We start from the raw sequence: 21,212 nt of genomic DNA on the forward strand, positions 1-21,212 counted from the left end.
TGATAGTTTTACTTCTTCCTTACCAATTTGGATGACTTTTACCTCTTTTTCTTGTCTGACTGCGGTGGCTAGGACTTCCAGTACTATGTAGGATAAAAGTGGTGCAAGTAGGCATTATCAACAATTGCCAAGCTATGGAGAGAGCCCAAATGTCCATGGATTGATGAATGGATAAAGAAGATGTGCTACATAGATACAATGGAATATTACTCAACCATCAAAAAAAAGAAAATCTTGATTTTGCAATGATGTGGATGGAGCTAGAAGGTATTATGCTAAGTAAGACACATCAGAGAATGACAAATACCATATGATTTCACTCATCAACAAAACAGATGAACATATGGTAGGGGGAGGAAAAAGAGGAGAGAGGGAAACAAACCACAAGAGACTCTTAACAATAGAGAACAAACTGAGGGTTGATGGAGGGAGGTGTGTGGGGGATGGGCTAGATGGTGATGGGTATTAGGGAGGGCACTTGTGATGAGCACTGGGTGTTGTATGTTAAGTGATGAATCACTGAATTTTCCTTCTAAAACCAATATTGCACTGTATGTTGGCTAACTAAAATTTAAAAATAAGATAAAATAAAATAAATAAAATAACAGTAAACATTAAAAAAAGTGGTGCAAGTAGACATCTTTGTCTTGTTCCTAGTCTTAGAGAAAAAGGTTTTAGCTTTTCACCAGTGAGTATGATTTGGCTGTGGGTTTGTCATATATGGCCTTTATTATGTTGAGGTATGTTCCTCCTATATACACTTTGTTGAGAGTTTTATCATGAATGAATGTTAAATTTTGTTACATGCTTTTTCTGCATCTATTAAAATAATCATATGACTTTTATCCTTTATTTTGTTAATGTGGTATATCACATCAATTGATGTATGGATATCAAACCATCCTTGCATTCCTGGAATAAAGCCCACTTGATGGTGGTCATAAATACCATAAGTTACTGAATGTCTTTGCCTTAATATCTCTTGCAAACTCACAAGTATGGGGAAAAGGCCAATCAGGTAGTTATAATAGAGCTCTTCCATTATTGGTAAGAACGTAGTTACAGAAATTCTAGGAATTATTGTGTTGATAATTATTCAACAAGAATCCCAGTTGCCTGGGATGAGCCTGGAAAGGAAAAGTAGGATTCTATTAACATATCACCATTTTTCAGTGTGAGCTCCAAAAGATCTTACTTAACATTTTTACCTGCCAGTTGGCCTCATACCTGGAATACAGTCATGATGGCTGCCGGAAAGGTGTCAAAGTTTGCTGAAGGAGTCCCATCATTAAAGTTAAACCTGAGAAAGAAGTTCAGAGAGAAGAATAAAATGAAAATATCACATACCAAGTTTTTCCCTTCCTGAGATTGTTCCCTTTTTATCACTTCTTTTACTCTTTCTCCACATCCTCTTCTTCCTTCATTTCTCCCTATTCAATGTAACTTATGAAGATGGCATTATTAGTGGCTATTACTGATGCACTGTGCACTTTGAAGGGCATGGATAATGAGATAGGGTTTGGGCTGACCCTGAGTTATAAGGCCCCATGCTGTACATTTCAGGGACAGTTCCCAAGAGAGGGGTCTTTTCCAGAACCAGAATCCTGTACAGTGTGAAAAGGTTAAAAACAGAGACCACCACACACACTCAGTGGTTGATGGGCCATGGAAAAAAGCAAACAAGATGATATCATGGTGATCAAATTAGAAACCCGAGTGCTCACAGGCTGAAGACTGGGTTTTGAGGCTCCTTTGGATGGAAAGTTCATTGGTGCTTACCTGCCGCCAAACAGCTGCATTCCTAGGAGAGCAAAGACAACGATGAAGAGGAAGAGGAGGAAGAGCAAACTGATGATAGACTTCATAGAACTCATCAAGGAGACCACCAGATTTCGCAGAGATGCCCAATACCTACAAAACCCAAACACTGTAGCAGTGAACACTGAATATAAACTTATCCCCAATCCAGCGGGAATCTGCCTGGTAGTGTATGAAATGTGCTGCATTTGTATATTTGTGTGAAGGAGAGATGTCAGCAACAATGAGGCTCCCCTTGGGAATGTGACATGGGATCTGGCGTCATAGATACTTTTCTGGTTTGATATTTGGGGAAGGAGGAACTGAAGAATGGAGCGGGGACATGGTAGGGAAGGGGAACATATGGCGAGGGAGAACAGGGGATGGAAGGAAATATAATATAATAAGGGAGAGAGAAGCTTCCGCTCTCACAGGTGTTGGGAAGAGTCCAGTTTATGATCACTTACTTGGTTATTTTAAATATTCTTAGAAGCCGGAGAGCTCGCAAGACACTGATTCCAAAAGATGTACCAGGTCTGAAGATTGCCCAGACCACTTCAAAGATACTGCCCACTGTGACCTAAAGAGCCAAACCCAGCCACAGTGAGGAGGAGGAGAAGAGCAGAGCCTTCTGGCATTCAGCAGTCAGCACTTTTCATTGGGCTACAGTGAAATTGAAACTCTCCCCACCCCACCCGGCACAGCTCCAACAGGACTACCTATTTGTGAAGGCTGCCAAAGGAAAATGAGACTCTACTGCCTCCCTCCCCACTTCTCTCCACTCCTCTTCCTGACTTCAATCCTTCATGCTGGAGATTGGTTCACTGACTGCTGTTTTGTCCTTGGTGAAAACTACAAGAGCCAGTGTGCCTCTGCACAAATTTGATAGCCACAAGCGTTCTTACACAGTAACTCCTTGAACAGACAGACAAAAGAGTGATACTCAAAGCAAAGAAACAAATTTGAGTTAATGCAGGTTGCATCCCAATGTAAAAACCTCAGAGAACGTCCACATTCTCTCACCATCCGAGAATTTAGCACTAACAAGAATCACTAACAAGAAGCACTAACAAGGTTCATTCACCTATATGTGAAGCATCTTTTAGCCACACAGGTCCCATGTACCCCAATGTGACAGTACTACTTGGTGGCACAGAATCTGATTGCCGTGGGAAGGACTAGTGTCAAATTAACATTTTGGCTTTTGTTTTCATTGTATTTTCACTGAATGTCTACTATATTCTACACAGTGCTCTAGGACAAATAACAAAAATTAATCCTCACTGCAATGCTGAGAAGTATGTAGAGAGGGAATGGTCTTTCACTAGCTGTTATGCCTGAAAATTGCCCGTACCCAGAAGCATATGTTCCAAGTTAAAATGCAGATTGGCAAGTGCTCAAAATCGTTAGCACATAACTGAAGATTTGGCAGGAACAGAAGTGGGCTTGGCAGAAAGAGAAGTGGTTCAGGAACCCAAAGTTTTGCAACCTAGTTCTGCTGCTAACTGGCTATGTGAACTTGCACACGATGTTCTCTATTTACTCATTTTCAAATGAGAAAGATAATTCCTGATATGTAATAGAGTGGTTAGGAGTCCCCAAAGCAGTGGAGGACAAAAATGTATGTCAAAACATCTTGAAGGCACACATTTATATATCAACACATTTATATATCAACAGTATTTAGGAAGTGAACACTGGATGAAATAGTCTATGTGGGAACTTGCTAATACAAGTGTGTGTGTGTGTGTGTGTGTGTGTGTGTGTGTGTGTATGTGTGCGTGTGTGTGTGTGTGTGCACGCTTGCATGACGGTATATCTAGGTAACTTTCCCAATTTTAAACTGAACTAAAAAATACACAAATATATAAGCTTCTCTCTCTCTCTCTTTTTTTTCTTTTTTTTTTCTTTTTTTTTTTTTTTTTTTTTTTTTACTGAACCACCTTCTGGAATCAGTTCCTTTGTTCTCTCTCAGGCTTCCCCCAAGACAATAAGTGGTTCAAAACTTACTATGGGTAGATCTGTCAAATTCATACAGCTATCCACTTAAGTGTACACCATGGTATACGTGTTATACTTCAATAAAAACATTAAAAGTAAAAGAGCTTTAAAAAAACAAACAAACCAACCCTACAGTGGGAAGGATTCACTCATTCCTGACCTCCCTGTAGCTAACTTACTTATTCCCCTTTTATAAATTCTGATTTCAGTGCTTCATGCTGAGCAATGGAGCAAGCTGCTTATCTCAAACCGTGGCATATCAACATGAAGCAGGAGGACAGGCGGGCTCCAAAGCACTTACCCCAAAATCAAAACAGTTGAATGAAGAGTGAAAGTAAAGTCGAGGCCCCATGCCATACATCTTTAAGGACATCTCCAAGAGGAACAGTCCCAGAAACAGAAATTCTGCATAGTCTGAAAGCATCAAAAGAAGAAGCCTTTGTTCCATAGATGGCATGGGCTCCTGCATGCCCCAGCCCGACACTCTCACCTACAGAAGAGCCCTCAACACCAGCAGGACCCATGATGCAAAGACATTCGCTGACCGTGTCAGGTCAAAGCCAGGCAAAACTTGATGATACCTGCGTACACTCTGATCTGGGAGTCCCAAGCACACTCCGCATATTAGCTTTGCTCTTTTTCAATAGGTGGATTTGTCACTATCCTTTAAATGGTATACAGCTCTCAGGAGAGAAAGAAAGAGCTTTACCATGGCTTTGATGCAAGAGCCAGATTCGACCTATACACACCCAACTGTGACAGCATCCTGGATCTTCATTGACACCCAGTGGCAGCCTTACTCAGAGCTGACCTATAAGTTCCCTTATTGGTCTACTGGAGGTAACCATTGCTCTAAGAACTTTCTCCCCAGGACTTAGGTGACCAAACTCTCTACACCACTGAGCCTACACCATTGAGCCTAAGTGAAGGCTTTAAAGTACCCAAGGCTAACACTATCTTATTGACTTCTCAATAAGTTAGTGGTTCAATGATGAATGACAAGGGGAATGGTCATGTGATATCCCAACCCCTTGAGGACAACTCTAGCCTCCCTCACAGAACACTGCCAGGTCCAGCAGGATGCCTGCTCTCTTACATTCACACTCCAATTCGGCAGCACCTGTGACAGCCAGTAGTCACTATTCACTTACAGAGGAGATGGGTGAGCCACTGGGGCTGGTTGTGATGGACGATGGCCACACAGGCAGTGTTGAGAGCCACAAGGCTCAACACAATCCAGTAAAACACCTGGGATTTGACCATGTGGCGGATAGAGATGCGCAGAAGCCTTTCTTTGTGCCGGAAATAGGAGGCCCCATCCACCTTTGCACTTTTGATGCTGGCTCGGGCAAGAGGTGTGCCTAAGGGGAGACAAGTACAGAAGAAGAATGAGGCTGCACAACAGATCACCCTCCATGGCAAGGGGGCCTTCAAAGGGGGAGACGGACAGCTTCAGTCGGCTCAGTGACCACCATGTTGCAGGCCCAAGGAATCCCCTTGATATGGGCTAAGTGTTTCCATAGCAGAGATCCCTGGTTATCCTCACTGGACACTCTCAGTTTTAGGAAACCAAAAGATTCCCTGGGCATGACATGAAACATACATCCAGTGTTCTGAATCCTAACAGGATGATGTTTATGTTTTTCATAGATTAAGCTTCTTTCTGGCCTTTCCTTTTAAATATGCTTCAGGCATTGGAGTCAATTGGCTGCATTTGTGGTATTTCTACCACTGGCAGCCTAAAGCAGCAATGAGCTCTGTACAACTCTTCTGCTTTTACCCTATGACCCAGCAATAGCACTGCTAGGAATTTACCCAAGGAATACAGGAAAGCCGAAGCATAGGGGCATACATACCCCAATATTTACAGCGATGCTTTCAACGATAGCCAAATTATAGAAAGAGCCTAAATGTCCATCAACTGACGAATGGATAAAGATGTGGGGTGTGTGTGTGTGTGTGTGTGTGTGTGTGTGTGTAATGGAATGCTACTTGGCAATGAGAAAGAATGAAATCCTGCCATTTGCTGCGATGTGGATGGAACTGGAGGGTATCATGCTAAGTGAAACAAGTCAGTCAGATAAAGACAGATACTATATGTTTTCACTCATATGTGGATCTTGAGCAACTTAACAGAAGACCAGGGGGAAGGGAAGGGGAGAAAAAGTTACTAACAGATAGGGAGGGAGGCAAACCATTAGAGACTCTTAAATACAGAAAACAAACTGAGGTTGATGGGGGAGGTGAGGGAAAGGGGAAAGTGGGTGACGGGCGATGAGGAGGGCACTTGTTGGGATGAGCACTGGGTGTTGTATGGAAGCCAATTTGATAATATATATATATTTTTAAAAAGGTTGAAGTGAGATCCTTCCCTTTTTCTGGGGAGGTAAAATCTGCATTGACCAGAGTGTCTGGGAACCTGGGATTGAAGAGGGTTTTTAAGGGTTGTCAGTAACAATCTGTTTAAACATCACATGGAAGTAGGTAGGTGCCACTGTGGCTAAGCAAATGATTCCAGGTTCTCAAATGGGGGTCACTAGAAGCATCAGATCCTCAGGATCTTCTGAACAATATCCCAAAGTGGGTTCTCATTATCACATTCAGGACAGAAAGTATATATATATGTAAAAGGGATACATCTGACACACTTGAAGAATCTGGTTGGATTCTTAGCCCTCAACCCCATGGTCCATTTTTCTCTGCAACTCACTGTCATCTATTAGATTTCTAAGACTTTCTCTTTTTCTGGATTCTTTGGATTCTGTTCCTCTTTGTGGCGCTTCTCAAAAGACATGATCTTTCTTTACATAGAAGATTCAGACCAATAAAAGAAGATCTAACTGGTTCCACTCACCCACAGAGGAGATATCAACACAGTGCTCATCGCTGGAGTCTCGCGTCATGGCCTCTGTCCGGCTCCTTTTGATGGTTGCCCTTCGAAGCACTGTACCAGGGAAGGGGAAGTCCAGTGAAAGAACACAAGAACAATCAGATCATTCAGGTCAAAGCTGAGGACTGTGTGCCAGAGGCCTCTTGACACAGGCGACTGCCTTGAAACAGCTGAGCCATGGTTACAGAAGTCACGAATGTCTATAGAAACATGACTTGTGTGCTCAGCAGCACCTTGAAACACATGTGCTCCAGAATCCTTGCCAGACCCTATCTACACGCAGTTGTAAATAGGCACTCCATATCTATTTGTCCTGGTTCTTCATAAACAATACCATTTCCTGGGGCGCCTGGGTGGCTCAGTCGGTTAAGCATCTGACTTCGGCTCAGGTCATGATCTCACGGTTCATGAGTTCGAGCCCCGCACTGGGCTCTGTGCTGACAGCTCAGAGCCTGGAGCCTGCTTCAGATTCTGTATCTCCCTCTCCCTCTGCCCCTCCCCTGCTCATGCTCTGTCTCTGTCTGTCTCTCAATAATAAATAAACATTAAAAAAATAAAAAACAAAATAATGCCACTTCCTGCTAATGAAAGTGGTCCCAAGACGATCCCTGCAAATTTTCAAAGAAGATCCCTTTCCATGCCACTGGTTGTATGATGGTCTTTTCATTGTACAGTAGCAATCACACGCCCTAGAACAAAGCAGCTCTTGGAGTTCATTTTCATCACTTCAAAAAGCATTTAAATCCATGACTCAATTCCCTTCATTTTAAAGCATGAGGGATTTTATGACAGAGAGACTTTCATTTCAAATCCCAGAGCACCACTCTTTTTATTTCTTTCTCTTTTGATCAAGAGATTGCCACAGCGTAAGAGGGCGCAAATGCAGTAAAGTGTTGGAGCACTTCCTTACCTTCTAAGGCTGATGTTCCAGCGTTTTTATTTTCTTCAGCAAGCATGACTTCCTCTATATGGAAATAAATGGTTTAGTAAATTATCTGTAAATGTCAAATTATTTCACAAGATGAAAAATCCTCTAGGGCCAGCTGTGGCCCCAGGGCAACAGAGAGAGAGCAAAGAGTTCATAGCTCCATGCAGGCACCAGCTTCAGAAAGACATCAAGGGTCACAGAGGGAGCTCCCAAGGGCAGATGAGAACAGAAAGGAAGTTCTTGTAGTAAGGGGGCACTTGGAGGTTGACTGTTAAAATTCAGCCCTGTGTCGGGTAATACTTGTTGAGAGGAAGAACTTACCTCTTTCTAACCAAAATCTCCTAAACTGATAGCAATGAAAATTTTCCATTTCTATTTTTTTCCTTCTATCCAGGTTCTTTAAACTTTTTCTAGCAGTAGGCGCTTCCTTGGTTTTTCTTGTCGGCAGCACATACAAGGCATACCAGGGCAACATCTACTGCCTCGTTCAGGAGATAAAACCATGTTTTGAGCTCCAGCCAGTCTATTTCTTTGAGGAGGAGCAGCGGAAGATGCTAATGGCATCTTGTGGGCTTGCTTCCTCTTACCCCCACACTACAGTCTGCCTTGCTTGGGCAAAAGAGGCTCAGGTCTGTCGTGAATTTGGCCCTCTGACAGAATGAAAAATAAATATCTGGTTTTTGTCCACCTTCCTGGCACAGAGCTCCAAAAACCCTTGGAGTTTACTGTCTTCTGTATGCTAACTAGACAACTCAATGTCGACAATGCCTACATTACTTACGGATCTGCATCGGTCACCAGAAAAACCAACCCTATGATTAGGTTATAACTTTCAGCCTCATTCCCCCTCCCAGTTCCCATGATGGGAGAGAGGCTGGAGAATGCACAGTCACCAATGCCCAATGATTTAATCAAGTATGTCTACATAATGGAATCTTCAGGAAAAACAACAACAACAACAACAACAAACCCTCCATGAGGGGGCTCAAGGAGCTTCGGAGTTAGTGAATATGTCAAGGTGCTGGGAGAGTAACATGCCTGAAAGGGGCATGGAGAGTCTGTGTCCCCCTCTACCCTCCACCTTACCCGAGGAATCTCTTCCATTTGGTTATTCCTGAGTTGGATCCTTTGTAATAAACTGGTGATAGGAAGTATAGCTTTCCTGAGTTCTGGAAATCATTCAAGGAATGATCAACCTGGAACCCTCTAAATTGGCAGCTGAGTGGGTAAAAATGCAAGTCACTTGGGGACTCCACTTGTGGCTGGTGTGTGAAATGATGGCAGGCTTGTGGGACTGAGTCCCTAATCTGTGGGATCTGCACTAACTTCTGATGGTGTTTAGTGTCAGAATTGAATTGAATTTTTGGATACCCAATTGGAGAACTGAAGGACTGGCCAGTGTTGGAATGCTGTGTCTGGTTGTCAGTATTTGGAAAAGAATCAAATGGTTCCTTGGATTTTCCTCTTGACCTCCCGAGGAACAGTCCTGTATTCTAGGGAGGTATCATCACTAGTGGGCTATTTTCTAGTAAGACTTGTTAGGATAAACCTCACTAGCATTCCTCCAAACTTACAAACTAGCCCTTCTGTCCCATATCTGACAGGATTCTGTGTCTCCATTGGGAGTGATGCGGATGAGTTTAATCCTCACCCCAACCTCAGCCATAGGCAGGAAGCCGGAAGCTGGAAGCCATCAGTCCTTAAGATCCCAGCTGCTGGGGAAAAGCTTGCAGCAGGCCCTATTAAATGATGGTTTCATTTAAGCAATTGTAACAAGTAAAAGGACAAGCAGAAGAGGGTAAAGTCATTACCATAATTCCACCTGCATATAAAACTGAGAGCATATAATGTATTTCCCAGGGAGGGGAACATTTTGAAGCTCGGAGGGTACCACTCAGGATAGCTATTATACCAAGGCATAAATGTTTAGCTTTCCTTTTTAGTACAGCCTCTGGCAAAACTCTAAGTTAACAGGTTAAATGTTATTGGTGAGATGCTCCTTTATGCAGACATAGAGGTTTTAAAGTCATTTACAGCACACGTTGTTCAGAGGACATCATTTAAAGATTAGGTACTCGTTAAAATACCTCATAGCAACATGAATGACCTCAGCCAGGGAGGCACATCTGCTCTGTACCGTGCCTGGGTGCTGGGTGGGCTAATCTGAGGACCCCCAAGGCAGAAGGAGGGTGCGTGGTGCTGCTGAGTATCTCTGGGAAGTGCTTGAGGGCTCTGGATGTGCGGAAGCTGCCCCCACCTTCCCCCATAGCCTTTTGCCAAGTTCTCTCTCGAACTTGAGAGTCTCTTTCCAGGGAAATGTAACCCATATGTCTCTGATTCACTCACACCCCATTTGCAAAGGGAAGGGCCAGGAAGCCCAATCTGACGTTGCAGTGCGTCTTTTTTCTTAGAAGGAGAGAGCTGGCTTTGCCAACTGGAAGAAAGTGGAGCCTTGGAATTCTGCATGTATCTGAAAAGCAGAGCCACAAAGAACAGCGTCCTGTGCTGCCTGACCACGAGTCGGGTCATGGACAGGGCGGGCAACGTTCTTTTCCAGTTCTGCTGCCAGACTGCTCCCTGGGGTGGTCTGTCAGATGGCTCCTCCACCCAGGAAGCCAAGGACAGTGGGGAACTTCAAGCTGCCTGCCAGACCTGGAGACAAATCTGCTCAGTAAGGCTGAGTTAACATTCCGGAAAGGAGGAGAGGTTCACATTCACCCCTACCCGAGAACCTCGGAGGAGAAAGGGCAAATTGAAAGTATAGTCAGTGGGTATGGTACATGCTTCTAGAAGCAGCGAAGAAATACAGATGGTCCTAAATGGGAGGTGCTTATTGTCTGGCTTTGAAATGGCACTTTTAATCATACGTACTCTCTCATCCCTGACAGATGATCAAAAGTTGACTCCAGAGCTGAGACAGAGCTTTTTTGTCTTGGTGGGTAGAAGAGGACTGCCATGGTATCATTCCTAAGCTGCTATGGAAGAATAAGTCTCAGGCAACTAAGCATCAAATCATATTCCAAATTTTTCTGGAGAGACCTCACATCTGTGCTATGCTTTCTACCAAGAATAGAGGGGGAAAAATGCTGTCATGTGTATCTTTTTATTAAAATAAATTCCTCTTTGCTCAGGATGAAAATAAAGATATATAACACCAATGCAATGTAATCTTTAAAATAATAAGGAAAGCAAATGCATCCATTTTACTGACAGATACGCGGTGATCGATACCCCTTCATGAGCAGCTGAGCCACAGTCAAACTTGAAGCTGGTGGTTCTGTGGGTTAACAAAATCATGATAGGTTTGGACCTATCCTCAAGGCGGAGCCTCATAGTGAGGAACTGGTGATAGCTCAGGAAACAGGAATCACCAGTTCTCACCATCACGTATTACCCGTCTCACTGCAGTGGCCTCGCCGTCGGTCCCCTGCTTCTGACCTTGCCCTCCTACAGTGTAGTCTCAATGCAGCAGCCAAAGGGCTCCCTCAAAATCTTCAATCAGACCATGTCCCACCTCAGCTCCAAACCCTCCAATGGTTCTTGCATCACTAACAGCACAGCCCCGAACCCTTACAATGGCCCATAAGTTCTGTCCACTCCTCTCATCACTGGCCCCACCCTGTCTTCCTGCCCCTCTCCCTTTACTCATTCTTCCTTCTATTCCTGGAATATTCCTGGCTTGCTTCCATACTAGAGTCTTAGCACTGAGATATCCCCCCTCAGACCTTCCCATGACTTACCACCTCAACTCCTTCAAGTCTCTCCCCAAAAGGGTCTCCCTGATCTCCCTATTTCAAAACACAACCTACCCTACACCCCATAACCCTACCTTGATCTGTTTTCCATGGTACTTGTCACCTTCTTACAAGTTATTCATTTATTATTTTGTTTATCCCTGCCTTCTCCAATAGAGGGGAATGGGCTTCACATGAAAGGGGCTTTGGTGAGCTGGTGGTCTGTTTGGTTCATTGCTGTATCTCAAGTACCTAGGACAGGGGCTGGCACAAAGCAAGCGCTCAAATATTTGTGGAATGAATGGACTGTTGTTGCTGCTGCTGGTGGTCATTATAATTATCAGCAGTAGTGTACAATGTCACCCACCCAACCCAGCTCCAGGAGCTAGCTATGTTACCTTTCACTCAGTTCACCTTGCTAAACTGTGAGCCTCGTGAAGGTGTTCGGTAGAAGAATAGGAACACTTAGTCCCCGAGGAAGAAAGAGGGACCAGCATGCAGCCCACAAAGCCGGTGAGGCATCCAGAGCTACTCTCTGCTCTGGCCAAGGCTGCTCCTGTGAATGGAGGCACCGGGGGTGCTCAGGGGGACGTCTACACTGATGTCTGTGCAGCCTGCCAGGCCTCACCTGCTTTGTCTATCCAGGCGCGGTACCCGTTCAGCTCACGCTCAATCTGCTGCTGCCGCCGCAATTTCATGAAAGCTCTCCGGTTCTCCACTCTCTCTCTCTCTTTGGCAAATTCCCTGTGGATGAGAAGGATGAGATTCATAAGCAGGGAACTGGGTAATGCCGTGACTAAAAGGAAGGGTGAAGCAAGTAGGAGCAAGAGAGTGTTTGAGCAGGTGACTCTCTATGCCCCATTTCCCCTTTCCTTTGTTCCAGGCTGCAACTATCACCTCCTTAAAATGCTGTTCAGAAACATACTTTGTTCGGCCTCACTCAAGAAGCTTTCCCAGATCAGTTTCATCCCAGTCATCACTAACACCCTCTGCTTGCTCTATTTTGAAAGGTGCTTTCTTAGTCAGGTGACAAACTAGGGTTCAAAATGCTATGTTCTGTTTCCCCAGCTACAACATAAGGCCCTTAACCCTCCTGAGGGGCACACCTACCCTTTATGCTTTTAATAACAACAGTGATTAATCTATATGGACCAATTATGTGCCAGCCCTATATGAAGTTTTTCATACCCATGGACTCTAATTTAATCCATTACAGTCACCATGTGAAGTAATAAGTACTATTAAAATTCCTACTTAACTGATGGGGAAACCAAGGATTAGAGAAGGGAAGTAACTTGCTGGGATCTAAAGTCTAACCATAGTGCAATGCTTCCTCTGGCATCCTGCATCCTGTGACACTCTATAAGGGCTGCCACTGAAGACCATTGACACCAATGCCTTGAAGGACTGAGTGCTGTGTGAAGATGGCTAGTGGAGGTTAAATAGGAAAGGGAAGGACACGGGAAGGGCACTTGGCTCCAAAAGAAAGAGAGTAGGAAGATGGGAGGGATATGAGAGGAGATAATGAGATAGATGGAAAGCCAAGGTCAGGGTCAGGGAGAAGACACAGTCCACTGACAGGTGCAAGGGACCAGAGCCACTCTGTGGCACAAGACAGTGAAAAGACTAAACCCCTGGGTGGCGGGTGGGGGGGAGAGGGTGGGTGGCGTGGAAAGGGAAAAGAGACACAAGGGTTTCCTGGTAGAGAGGAAGATGAGCAAATTCAATGGCTGAGCAAATGGGGTTAAAGAAATATTCATTTGCTAATAGGCCTCTCTAGCAACCACCTCTACCAAGGCCCTTCTCATCAAACACCCCTCCAGGCTACAATGCCCTTAGTAGTGTAGTGCCTCTCCAGCCTCGGCTCAGGCATGGTCCCTACTACCTGGAAGCTGTTGCCCTTAGTCAAGGTGCTCCCCACAACTAGAGAGCTTCAGCCTGACAATGAGGGAGCCCAGCACCCACTGTAAAAAGTTGTATTTTGAAGGAAAGTTGCTTTGCTTTAAGAATGAAGTAAGCTGTCTCCGGGTGTCATCATCTCTGTTCTCACGTATCAGAACTCAGTCGCTCAGCTGCTGAGGGGCCACACTGGGGGCTTAACAATAAAAGCATATGAAGAAACAACTATGGCAAGGGCACATTAGCCTATGAATGCAGAATTTGTGAGGATGACCCAAGAGTGCTTGGTCTGAGCAAGGCTATACTTTGCTGATCTAAGATAGCTTCTTGAAGATCCTGGGCAATCAGCTCCAGCCTTGGTAACAGTGACACTTTTGTTTTGAAGTTTATTTTAATTCCAACTAGCATACAGTGTCATATTAGTTTCTGGTGTTTCCATACAAATGTTAGAATTGTTTGTTCTGTCTCTGTGAAAAATGCTGTTGGTATTTTGATAGGGATTTCATTAAATCTGTAGATTACTTTGGGTAGTATAGACATTTTAACAGTATTTGTTCTCCCAATCTGTGAGCATGGAATGTCTCTCTATTTCTTTTTGTCCTCTTCAACTTCTTGCATCAATGTTTTATAGTTTTCAGAAGCCAGGTCTTTCACCTCATTTGTTAAGTTTATTCCTAGGTATGGTATTATTTTCGGTGCAACTGTAAATGGGATTGTTCTCTTACTTTCTCTTTCTGTTATTTCATTATTAGTGTATAGAAATGCAATGGATATCGGTATATAGGTTTTGTATCCTGGGACTTTACTGAATTCACTGATCAGTTCTAGTAGTTTCTTGAGGGAGTCTTGAGGGTGTTCTGTATATAGCATCATGTCATCTGCAAATAGTGAAAGTTTTACTTCTTCCTTACCAATTTCCATGACTTTGATTTCTTGTTCTTGTCTGACTTCTGTGGCTAGGGCTTCCAGTAGTAAGTTGAATAAAACTTTACATCTGTAAAGGTGTCACTTACAGGCAGTGATGAGTTGTGCAGAGGCCCCATGAAGATCATCTTGCCCATCAACACCAGGCCCCATTCCATAGCAACATGCTCCAGCCACACGGGGCTTTTACTTTTGCACTAGTACCTGGACGTCAGCTCCCAGTTTGGCTAAGCTGTCTCTCCCCAGTACCAACTTGTATAAAGGTACACCTCAACTAAATTTGCACTTTATTCCTTTCACCTCCTCTTGCCTGGAACAACAGTGTGATTGATCTATCATTGATTTCGAGTATGTTATTTCTCTAAAAAAATTTTTTTTCTTAGCGTGTATTTATTATTGAGAGACAGAGAGACAAAGCATGAGCATGGGAGGGGCAGAGAGAGGAGAAGACACAGAATCCGAAGCAGGCTCCGGGCTCTAAGCTGTCAGCACAGAGCCGGATGCGGGGCTTGAACCCACAAACCACGAGATCATGACTTGAGCTGAAGTTGGACGCTCAACCGACTAAGCCACACAGGCGCCCCGGTGAGTATGTTATTTCTTTATTGGCTTATTAACAGAAATTATCCTGTGTACTATTGGCTTGTCAAATTCCTGCAGTGCACTTTCGTTAAATAAATTGCTGGAAAAGTCAAACTCAGTCTCTGAGCGTAATTTTTCTTCCAAAATAAAACATTGCTCATATCCAGGGAGGAAGATACCAGCCAGGGGTTGAGGGATGTGTCACAGCCCCAGGGCAGAGGAAGAGGAGGCACCTCATTCACCCTCTCCTACCAAGATAGATGGATTCCTTGGCACAGACACCTTATCATGGTCATGGTCAGGCTGAGGGCATGGGAATAAGGCATATTAAAAGGAGAAATCATGAGCTTGTCTTCAGGTTCAGATGGTTCTATCAACACTGTTTTGGGGGAATGGAGAGGGAGACAGTCAAAATGAAGAGTCCAGGGCCATTGAGAGTCAGAATAACAGAATACAAGCCGTGGGGCACGGCCTTTCCTTGCCTTCTTCCCTGGATGTCAACAATTAGAAAGAAACAAGGGGTTGGATTGGTTCATGGTAACACCATCTATCAAGGTTTTTACCTTTGGCTCTTTGTTTTCTTTCTATCCTTCCTGTCCAATTAGTGTGCCATGTTCTGTTGGTTCTATCTTCAAAACAGCACTTGGATCAACCTTTCCTCTTTGTCCTAACTGCCTTGGTCCAGGACCTCATCATTTTATGCCTGGATTATTGCAATAGCACTTACATGGTCTCGCAACCACCTGTTTCTCTTCTCTTCGTTTTATCCATCTCACTCACTCTTTCTGAAACACACATTAGATCTGATCACTTCTAAACCTAAAACAATAATCACAGTGAGTAGCACTTGTGAGGCCCTTTCTAGTTTCTGAGCACCTTCATACATTTTGCTCATATTTTTTTTATAATCACTCTGAGAAGAAGGTGGAACAGGTATTTTTGTCCCCAATTTAAAAGTTAAACGGGGCGCCTGAGTGGCTTAGTCAGTTGAGCATCTGACTTCGGCTCAGGTCATGATCTCATGGTTCACGGGTTTGAGCCCCATGTCGGGCTCTGTGCTGACAGCTGGAGCTCGGAGCCTGCTTCAGATTCTGTGTCTCCCTCTCTCTCTGCCCCTCCCCCACTTGCTCACATTCTCACTCTCGTGCTCTCTCAAAAAAAAAAAAAAAAAAAAAGAAAAGTTAAACAACTTGTGATAATTTAAGTAAGAAGCAGATCCAGGATTGGACCCTAAGCCTGTCTGCTCTAAGAGCCCAAGCTCTTCATGCGGCACACATGTCTCCCTAGTCCAATGGCATATTTATATGCTGTTTTCTTTATTGTTTCATATGTATGTGTCTTGATTTTTCAAATACACTCTAGGGATCCGGGAAGGTTTAACAAGGAGGTAATATTTTGAGGAAGACCTTGAAAAAAGGAGGATTTAAGCAGGCTATGAGCAGAGGAACACAATAATCCTTTAGCATCAAGGATAAGCATTATTACCAACATCACCATTTTCTAGCTCAGAGCACTAAATCTAAGGAGAGTTAAGTGGCCCTGTGAGAGAGCAAGCATCCAAGGACACAGAGTCACTAAAAGGAACCATGACCCTCAGATCCTATACATTCCATTTTCTTTCTATTCTTCCCCTGCTCCTCCACAGCCTCCTCCACCCTCTGCTAAATGAAGTACAAACACTTAACATGACCTTCACGGTTTTTCACAGCCTGATCCTAACCTTTCCTCCAAACCTCACCTCCCATCATTCCCACCCGCCCACCTGCCTGCAGTCACCACGGCCATGCTCCAGCGGCAGCACCCATCTCCCTGTTCTGGAGAATGCAGTATGGCTATCAAGGCTTGGTCCACACTGTTTCTCTTCTTGTCTGCCCAAATCTGTCAAAATCCTTCTCCAAGTCCAGTGTGAAATGTCACTTCTTCTGTTCAGCTTTCCTCTCCTCTCCCTCTCTCCCTTTCCCAGTCTCCAGCCTCCATTCTTTCTTTCCTCTGTGCCTTTACAGTTCATCTCACAGCCAGGCTTCACTGTGGTAAGCTGTACATGTGACTGCCTCTCCCTCTATGCGAGCCTCTTGTGAAAATATTCCATGTCTTACTCAACTCTGTATCCTCCCAGACTAGACTAGGCCTGGCACATGGTATATGTCCAATAGATTTTTTGTTAATTAAAAATATCCAGGCTGACTTGGAGAGCATACTGATAGCTCTACCCTGGTTCCCAAAGGCTCAAATGAAGAAACGTTCCGTCTCTGCACTGACTCAAAGGGAGGCAGGTGAACAAGCCAGAGAGCAGCAGTTGCCAGGTAACTCCTGGATGCTGCCACCACTGTTCTTTTGTTCGTCTCCACGAAGATCTCCATAGAATTAGTGTACGAAGTACACAGTGCGTCACTTCTACCTGGCCCCCAAAATGACCACATACCTTGATTTTCCGTGAAGGAGACCAACAAACCCCAGTCTAGCCTCCTTGCATGTTTGGCAGTTTCCTGGCTCCGGGTCTCTTCAGCTGGCTTTCCTGCTCTCCTCTACTGTCACTGCAGGTCCCTGTGTCCTCTCATCCTTCCACCTAGCCCCTTGGCAGTGCTCAAGGGTCCAGAGCCCAATAAAACTGCCCTGGTCTTTTAAAGAAGCCTCTTGGCTAAAATCAGTAAAGCAAAGAATCTGCACCAGTGGGGATACTTCCTGAGCAGCCCCTGTGTCAGTGGACAAAGAAGGGTTGGGTAGGGGGAGGGTTCTGTACTATGTTTATCAAGGGGACTTTTCTGTTTTCTCTTTCTACTGGGAGCCTAGAGCAGAGAGTATGGCACCAGTGTCTTTCATAAAATCTGTCACCCCTCCTTTGCTGTCATACTCGTGCCCTGGCTTATCTCCCTGACTAGTCTACAGGCTTCACAAGGCCAAGCAGAACCTACATCATATCACATTCCAACAAGGCCCTATGAATCTGGATCCGAGGCTTGGCATTACAGTAGGTTCCACAGATTATGGAAGTTAAATATAAAGAACAGCTAATATTCACATAACACATTTGTGAAAGTTTTAATTTACAAATCACTTGCATGTAAACCATTTCATTTATATATGTAAAAACTCTGGGAGATTCAGAAAGGTTCTTGCCCAAGATTACCTAATTAGCAGAAGGCAGGGCCGGAATTCAAGCTAGGCTGTTTCTACAATGCCTCAGCTGTCTTCCATGCTATCTAGAACTCAACATTAAAAGTCTACAAAAGAGATTTAGTTTCAGCTTAAGGTCAAAGAAAATAAGGACATAAACACAGTTTTTTTTTGTTGATTTGTTTTGTTTTGTTTTGCTTTGCTTTTTCTAAAAGGACTATCTTTTTAATTGAGAGAACAGCACAAAAATCCATTGTTCTGTGTTGGGTTAATAAAGACCCAGTATAAAACTCATAGCATTAGTCAAGCTAGTGATGTACTGCTTGATCTTGTGTCCATAATATAGCCATCATTTATTTATGCATATTACATTCTAGAGAGAACAGGGACAGACAAGATTCAGTTCCATTACCTCCCCAAAATAGGTATCTATTCTGACCTTAGATCCAATGTGTCCACCATTCTCATTGTGTATATACGTGGCTGGCCCCAAGGGAAGGGAAGCATGCCCCTCCACTGATCTCCTCTCTTCCCTGAAGACCTGAGTACTCTCTCTCTCCTTTTCACAGAGGATCCTGGAATTATTTGGATGATGATACTTTTGCAAAGATAAAGTATATGGCTGCTACCTTACTTAGCCATCCAGATGACCACTCTCAAAGAGTGACCCTCCAAATATCTCAATTTATTTAATTCCTTTGAATCAAGCAACAGGAAGTTTAAAAGGAGGAAATATGGCCTATAAAAGAGTGCTCATGACCCCTCAGCCCTTTTTGTATTGGCCTGTGGCTTAAGGTGAGAGGATGGGTAAATTACTCCTCTTCATTTGCTCCATCTGGCAGCAGCACCCACAGATGTCACAGAACTCAAGACAGGATGCATCTAGACTCCAGAATCCCAAACAAGGGGAAAAAAAAATAAGTCCCATGTGATATAACAGAAATACTATCAGGTCTATCCTCAGAGTTAGGTTTCTAGGTAACTTCTGTGCTAATAAACTGGGCAGTAACCTCTCTGCTTCAATTTCCCTGTCAATCATTAGAAAGTCACAAAAAACCCTCTGCTCGTGACCAAGAACAGGAATAAATCTGGTTACTCTGGTAGTCCTGACTGGGTTCTTGTAAGAGACTATATAATAGTAAAAATCCAAATTCTGTTTCGTTAGAGATACTTCTACCCAATTCTGCTATCCATAGTTTTTAGTTATTACCACCCCCCCACCTCTTATTTTGTGCAAGACAATAACTTGCAGTTCCCCCCTATGATAGCTCTCACCTAGATGAAAGTGAGTTGAAGCTAAGCATGGATGAGCCTCTATTCTATTTGTCAGTTAAGTATGCAAGGTTTGAGTTTCTAAATTTCAGTTATGGGAACTAAGAAGAAAGCTGATCTCCTTGTTCTGCTTGGTTAAATACAATTCTCAGTCTAGTCAGTGAATTTGCATTTGTGACTGCTTTTGTTTTCTAGCACTTTATATGAGAGGCATAATTTGTAAAAATCAACAATTCCTATATAGCCAATTATTTACAAATTATTCACAGTTGAAGTAGAAGGATGATATAGATAATCTCAGACAAGGTATAACACCTAAAATATTTGTCATGTGTGACTGGTGGGTGGTGTATAGGAAGAAAGCAGAGTTGTCTTTTAAATCATATTTAGGTTAATATTAAAATGATTTCTCTTTTATGAACTCACACATCTATAAAGGAGCCACTGCCTCAGATAATTCACAAAGTGCTAATCTGTATATTGATACATTAAAGTGGCTGGTTTTGATCCATGGGGTGTTGGGAGGATGCCTGGTCGTTCACATTGCTAGAATTTATCATGAGGTGACTGACTAACTCATGGGGACTAACTCTTGGGAGGTTCAATGAAGCCTTGCTGCAGCCTGAAATTCCTGCCCGTGTTGGGTCACCTCAGAGTCACAGGGCACCTGGACAGATATCTGTTTACCTAGTGAGGAAAACGTTCTGGTGACAAGAAGCTGTGACAAGAAACACTCTGTTGGAGGACTCTGGCTCCTGTTTTAGCCTCTAGCTCCAGACCCCTCCTCCTGATTCAGTACACACAGGGAGCTTTGTTTACTGATGCTGAGGCCTTTTGCTGCTGTCATGGCAACCAAAAGGAAGACAAAGCCCTCCAGGATGGGCTGGCCTGTGTGACTCAAAGATCTGTTTACCCACACTCCTGTACACACTTGTACACTTCATCACACACACACACTGGCACAAATACACGCATGCTCACACCGGCACGGAGAAGCATATGCAGACACTTTGCCAAGCACACTAATGGCCACATGGTCATATTCCTATTACTCTTCAAAGACCACATTTTCAAAATGCTTCACTGCTCTCAAAGGAACTTGGCCAGTCTTCTGCAAGACGTTTGCTTCAGGAGGAGGAATTGGGGTTAGACACCAAGAAAAACCTCTTAGACCCTATATATTCTGAAACTAAGAGAAATTGGGGGAAGTCAGACAGGCAATTGTGTGTTGGCTGTGGTTTAATTTCAGTCTCATTGGAACGAGGGCTGGAAGATGGAGGGTAAAACAGCTTTTGGTTTTTCTTAAGACTCTGGGGAAATTTTTCTCCCATTTTTGAGAGAAGCAAACACAGCCCAGAGAAGGTAAACACCTTACTGAAGGTCACACAGTTCAGCTATATTTTAGTTATTTATGCCTTATCCCTTGACTTATTCCAGAAGGGATTTAAGGAGCCTTACATTGCTAATAAATAAAGGCCACAGCAGTGCCCAATTCTCTAAATGCCATCCAATGTTGACTCCAATAAGCAGGATGGATGTGAGTCCAGAAGGGTGAGGGATGCTTAACTCAGGTGCTGTCTCATACCATGTCACTCTTCCTCAGAGATCAGGAGCTTTGGGAGGGCTCCTCCAATGAGAAGAAGTCCTTCTTTAAGGCAAATGCATTGCCTTACACAGAACGCTGCATCCCACCCCTACTCCTCCACCCTACACCCACAGCAATGAAACAAAGGCCATGGGTCTCACAGACCAGAATATCAGGTGGGGTATGTCCAACAAATTAATTCTCCAAGTCTTGCCTTTGACATGCAAGGAGACCGAGGTACAGATGGGTCAGATGGCTTGCCAGTCCAAGGCCTACAGCACGTGATGGCTCGTCTGGACACTTGGATCTCTGGATTCCAAAGCCAGTGCATACCACATCTTCATGACATTTCAGTCATGAGAAAGCAAAGAGGCATATTCTTTTAGGATCTTGGGGAATGTGTGGTCTTTTTACTTTTTTCCTTGGTCTTCCCTACATTGAAATTTCATTTATTTGTTTGAGTAGATGCAGGGGAAGGCCTGGCAA

General features: G+C 43.8%; 1 protein-coding gene across 2 annotated transcripts in view; it reads right to left on the reverse strand.

Moving 5' to 3' along the window:
- Positions 1-21,212, reverse strand: part of CACNA1E (calcium voltage-gated channel subunit alpha1 E) — a 309,331-nt gene that overhangs the window by 77,267 nt on the left and 210,852 nt on the right. For both annotated transcript variants that reach the window (XM_042976069.1, XM_042976070.1), the window contains exons 8-15: positions 11,979-12,094; positions 7,599-7,652; positions 6,653-6,742; positions 4,950-5,159; positions 4,100-4,212; positions 2,265-2,377; positions 1,780-1,911; positions 1,228-1,300 (exon numbers count right to left, since the gene is read on the reverse strand). In XM_042976069.1, the coding sequence (XP_042832003.1) occupies positions 1,228-1,300; positions 1,780-1,911; positions 2,265-2,377; positions 4,100-4,212; positions 4,950-5,159; positions 6,653-6,742; positions 7,599-7,652; positions 11,979-12,094 (901 nt within the window). The remainder of the gene's footprint in view (positions 1-1,227; positions 1,301-1,779; positions 1,912-2,264; positions 2,378-4,099; positions 4,213-4,949; positions 5,160-6,652; positions 6,743-7,598; positions 7,653-11,978; positions 12,095-21,212) is intronic.

The sequence above is a fragment of the Panthera tigris genome, chromosome F3 (genome assembly GCF_018350195.1).
Source record: "Panthera tigris isolate Pti1 chromosome F3, P.tigris_Pti1_mat1.1, whole genome shotgun sequence".
Lineage (NCBI taxonomy): Eukaryota > Metazoa > Chordata > Mammalia > Carnivora > Felidae > Panthera > Panthera tigris.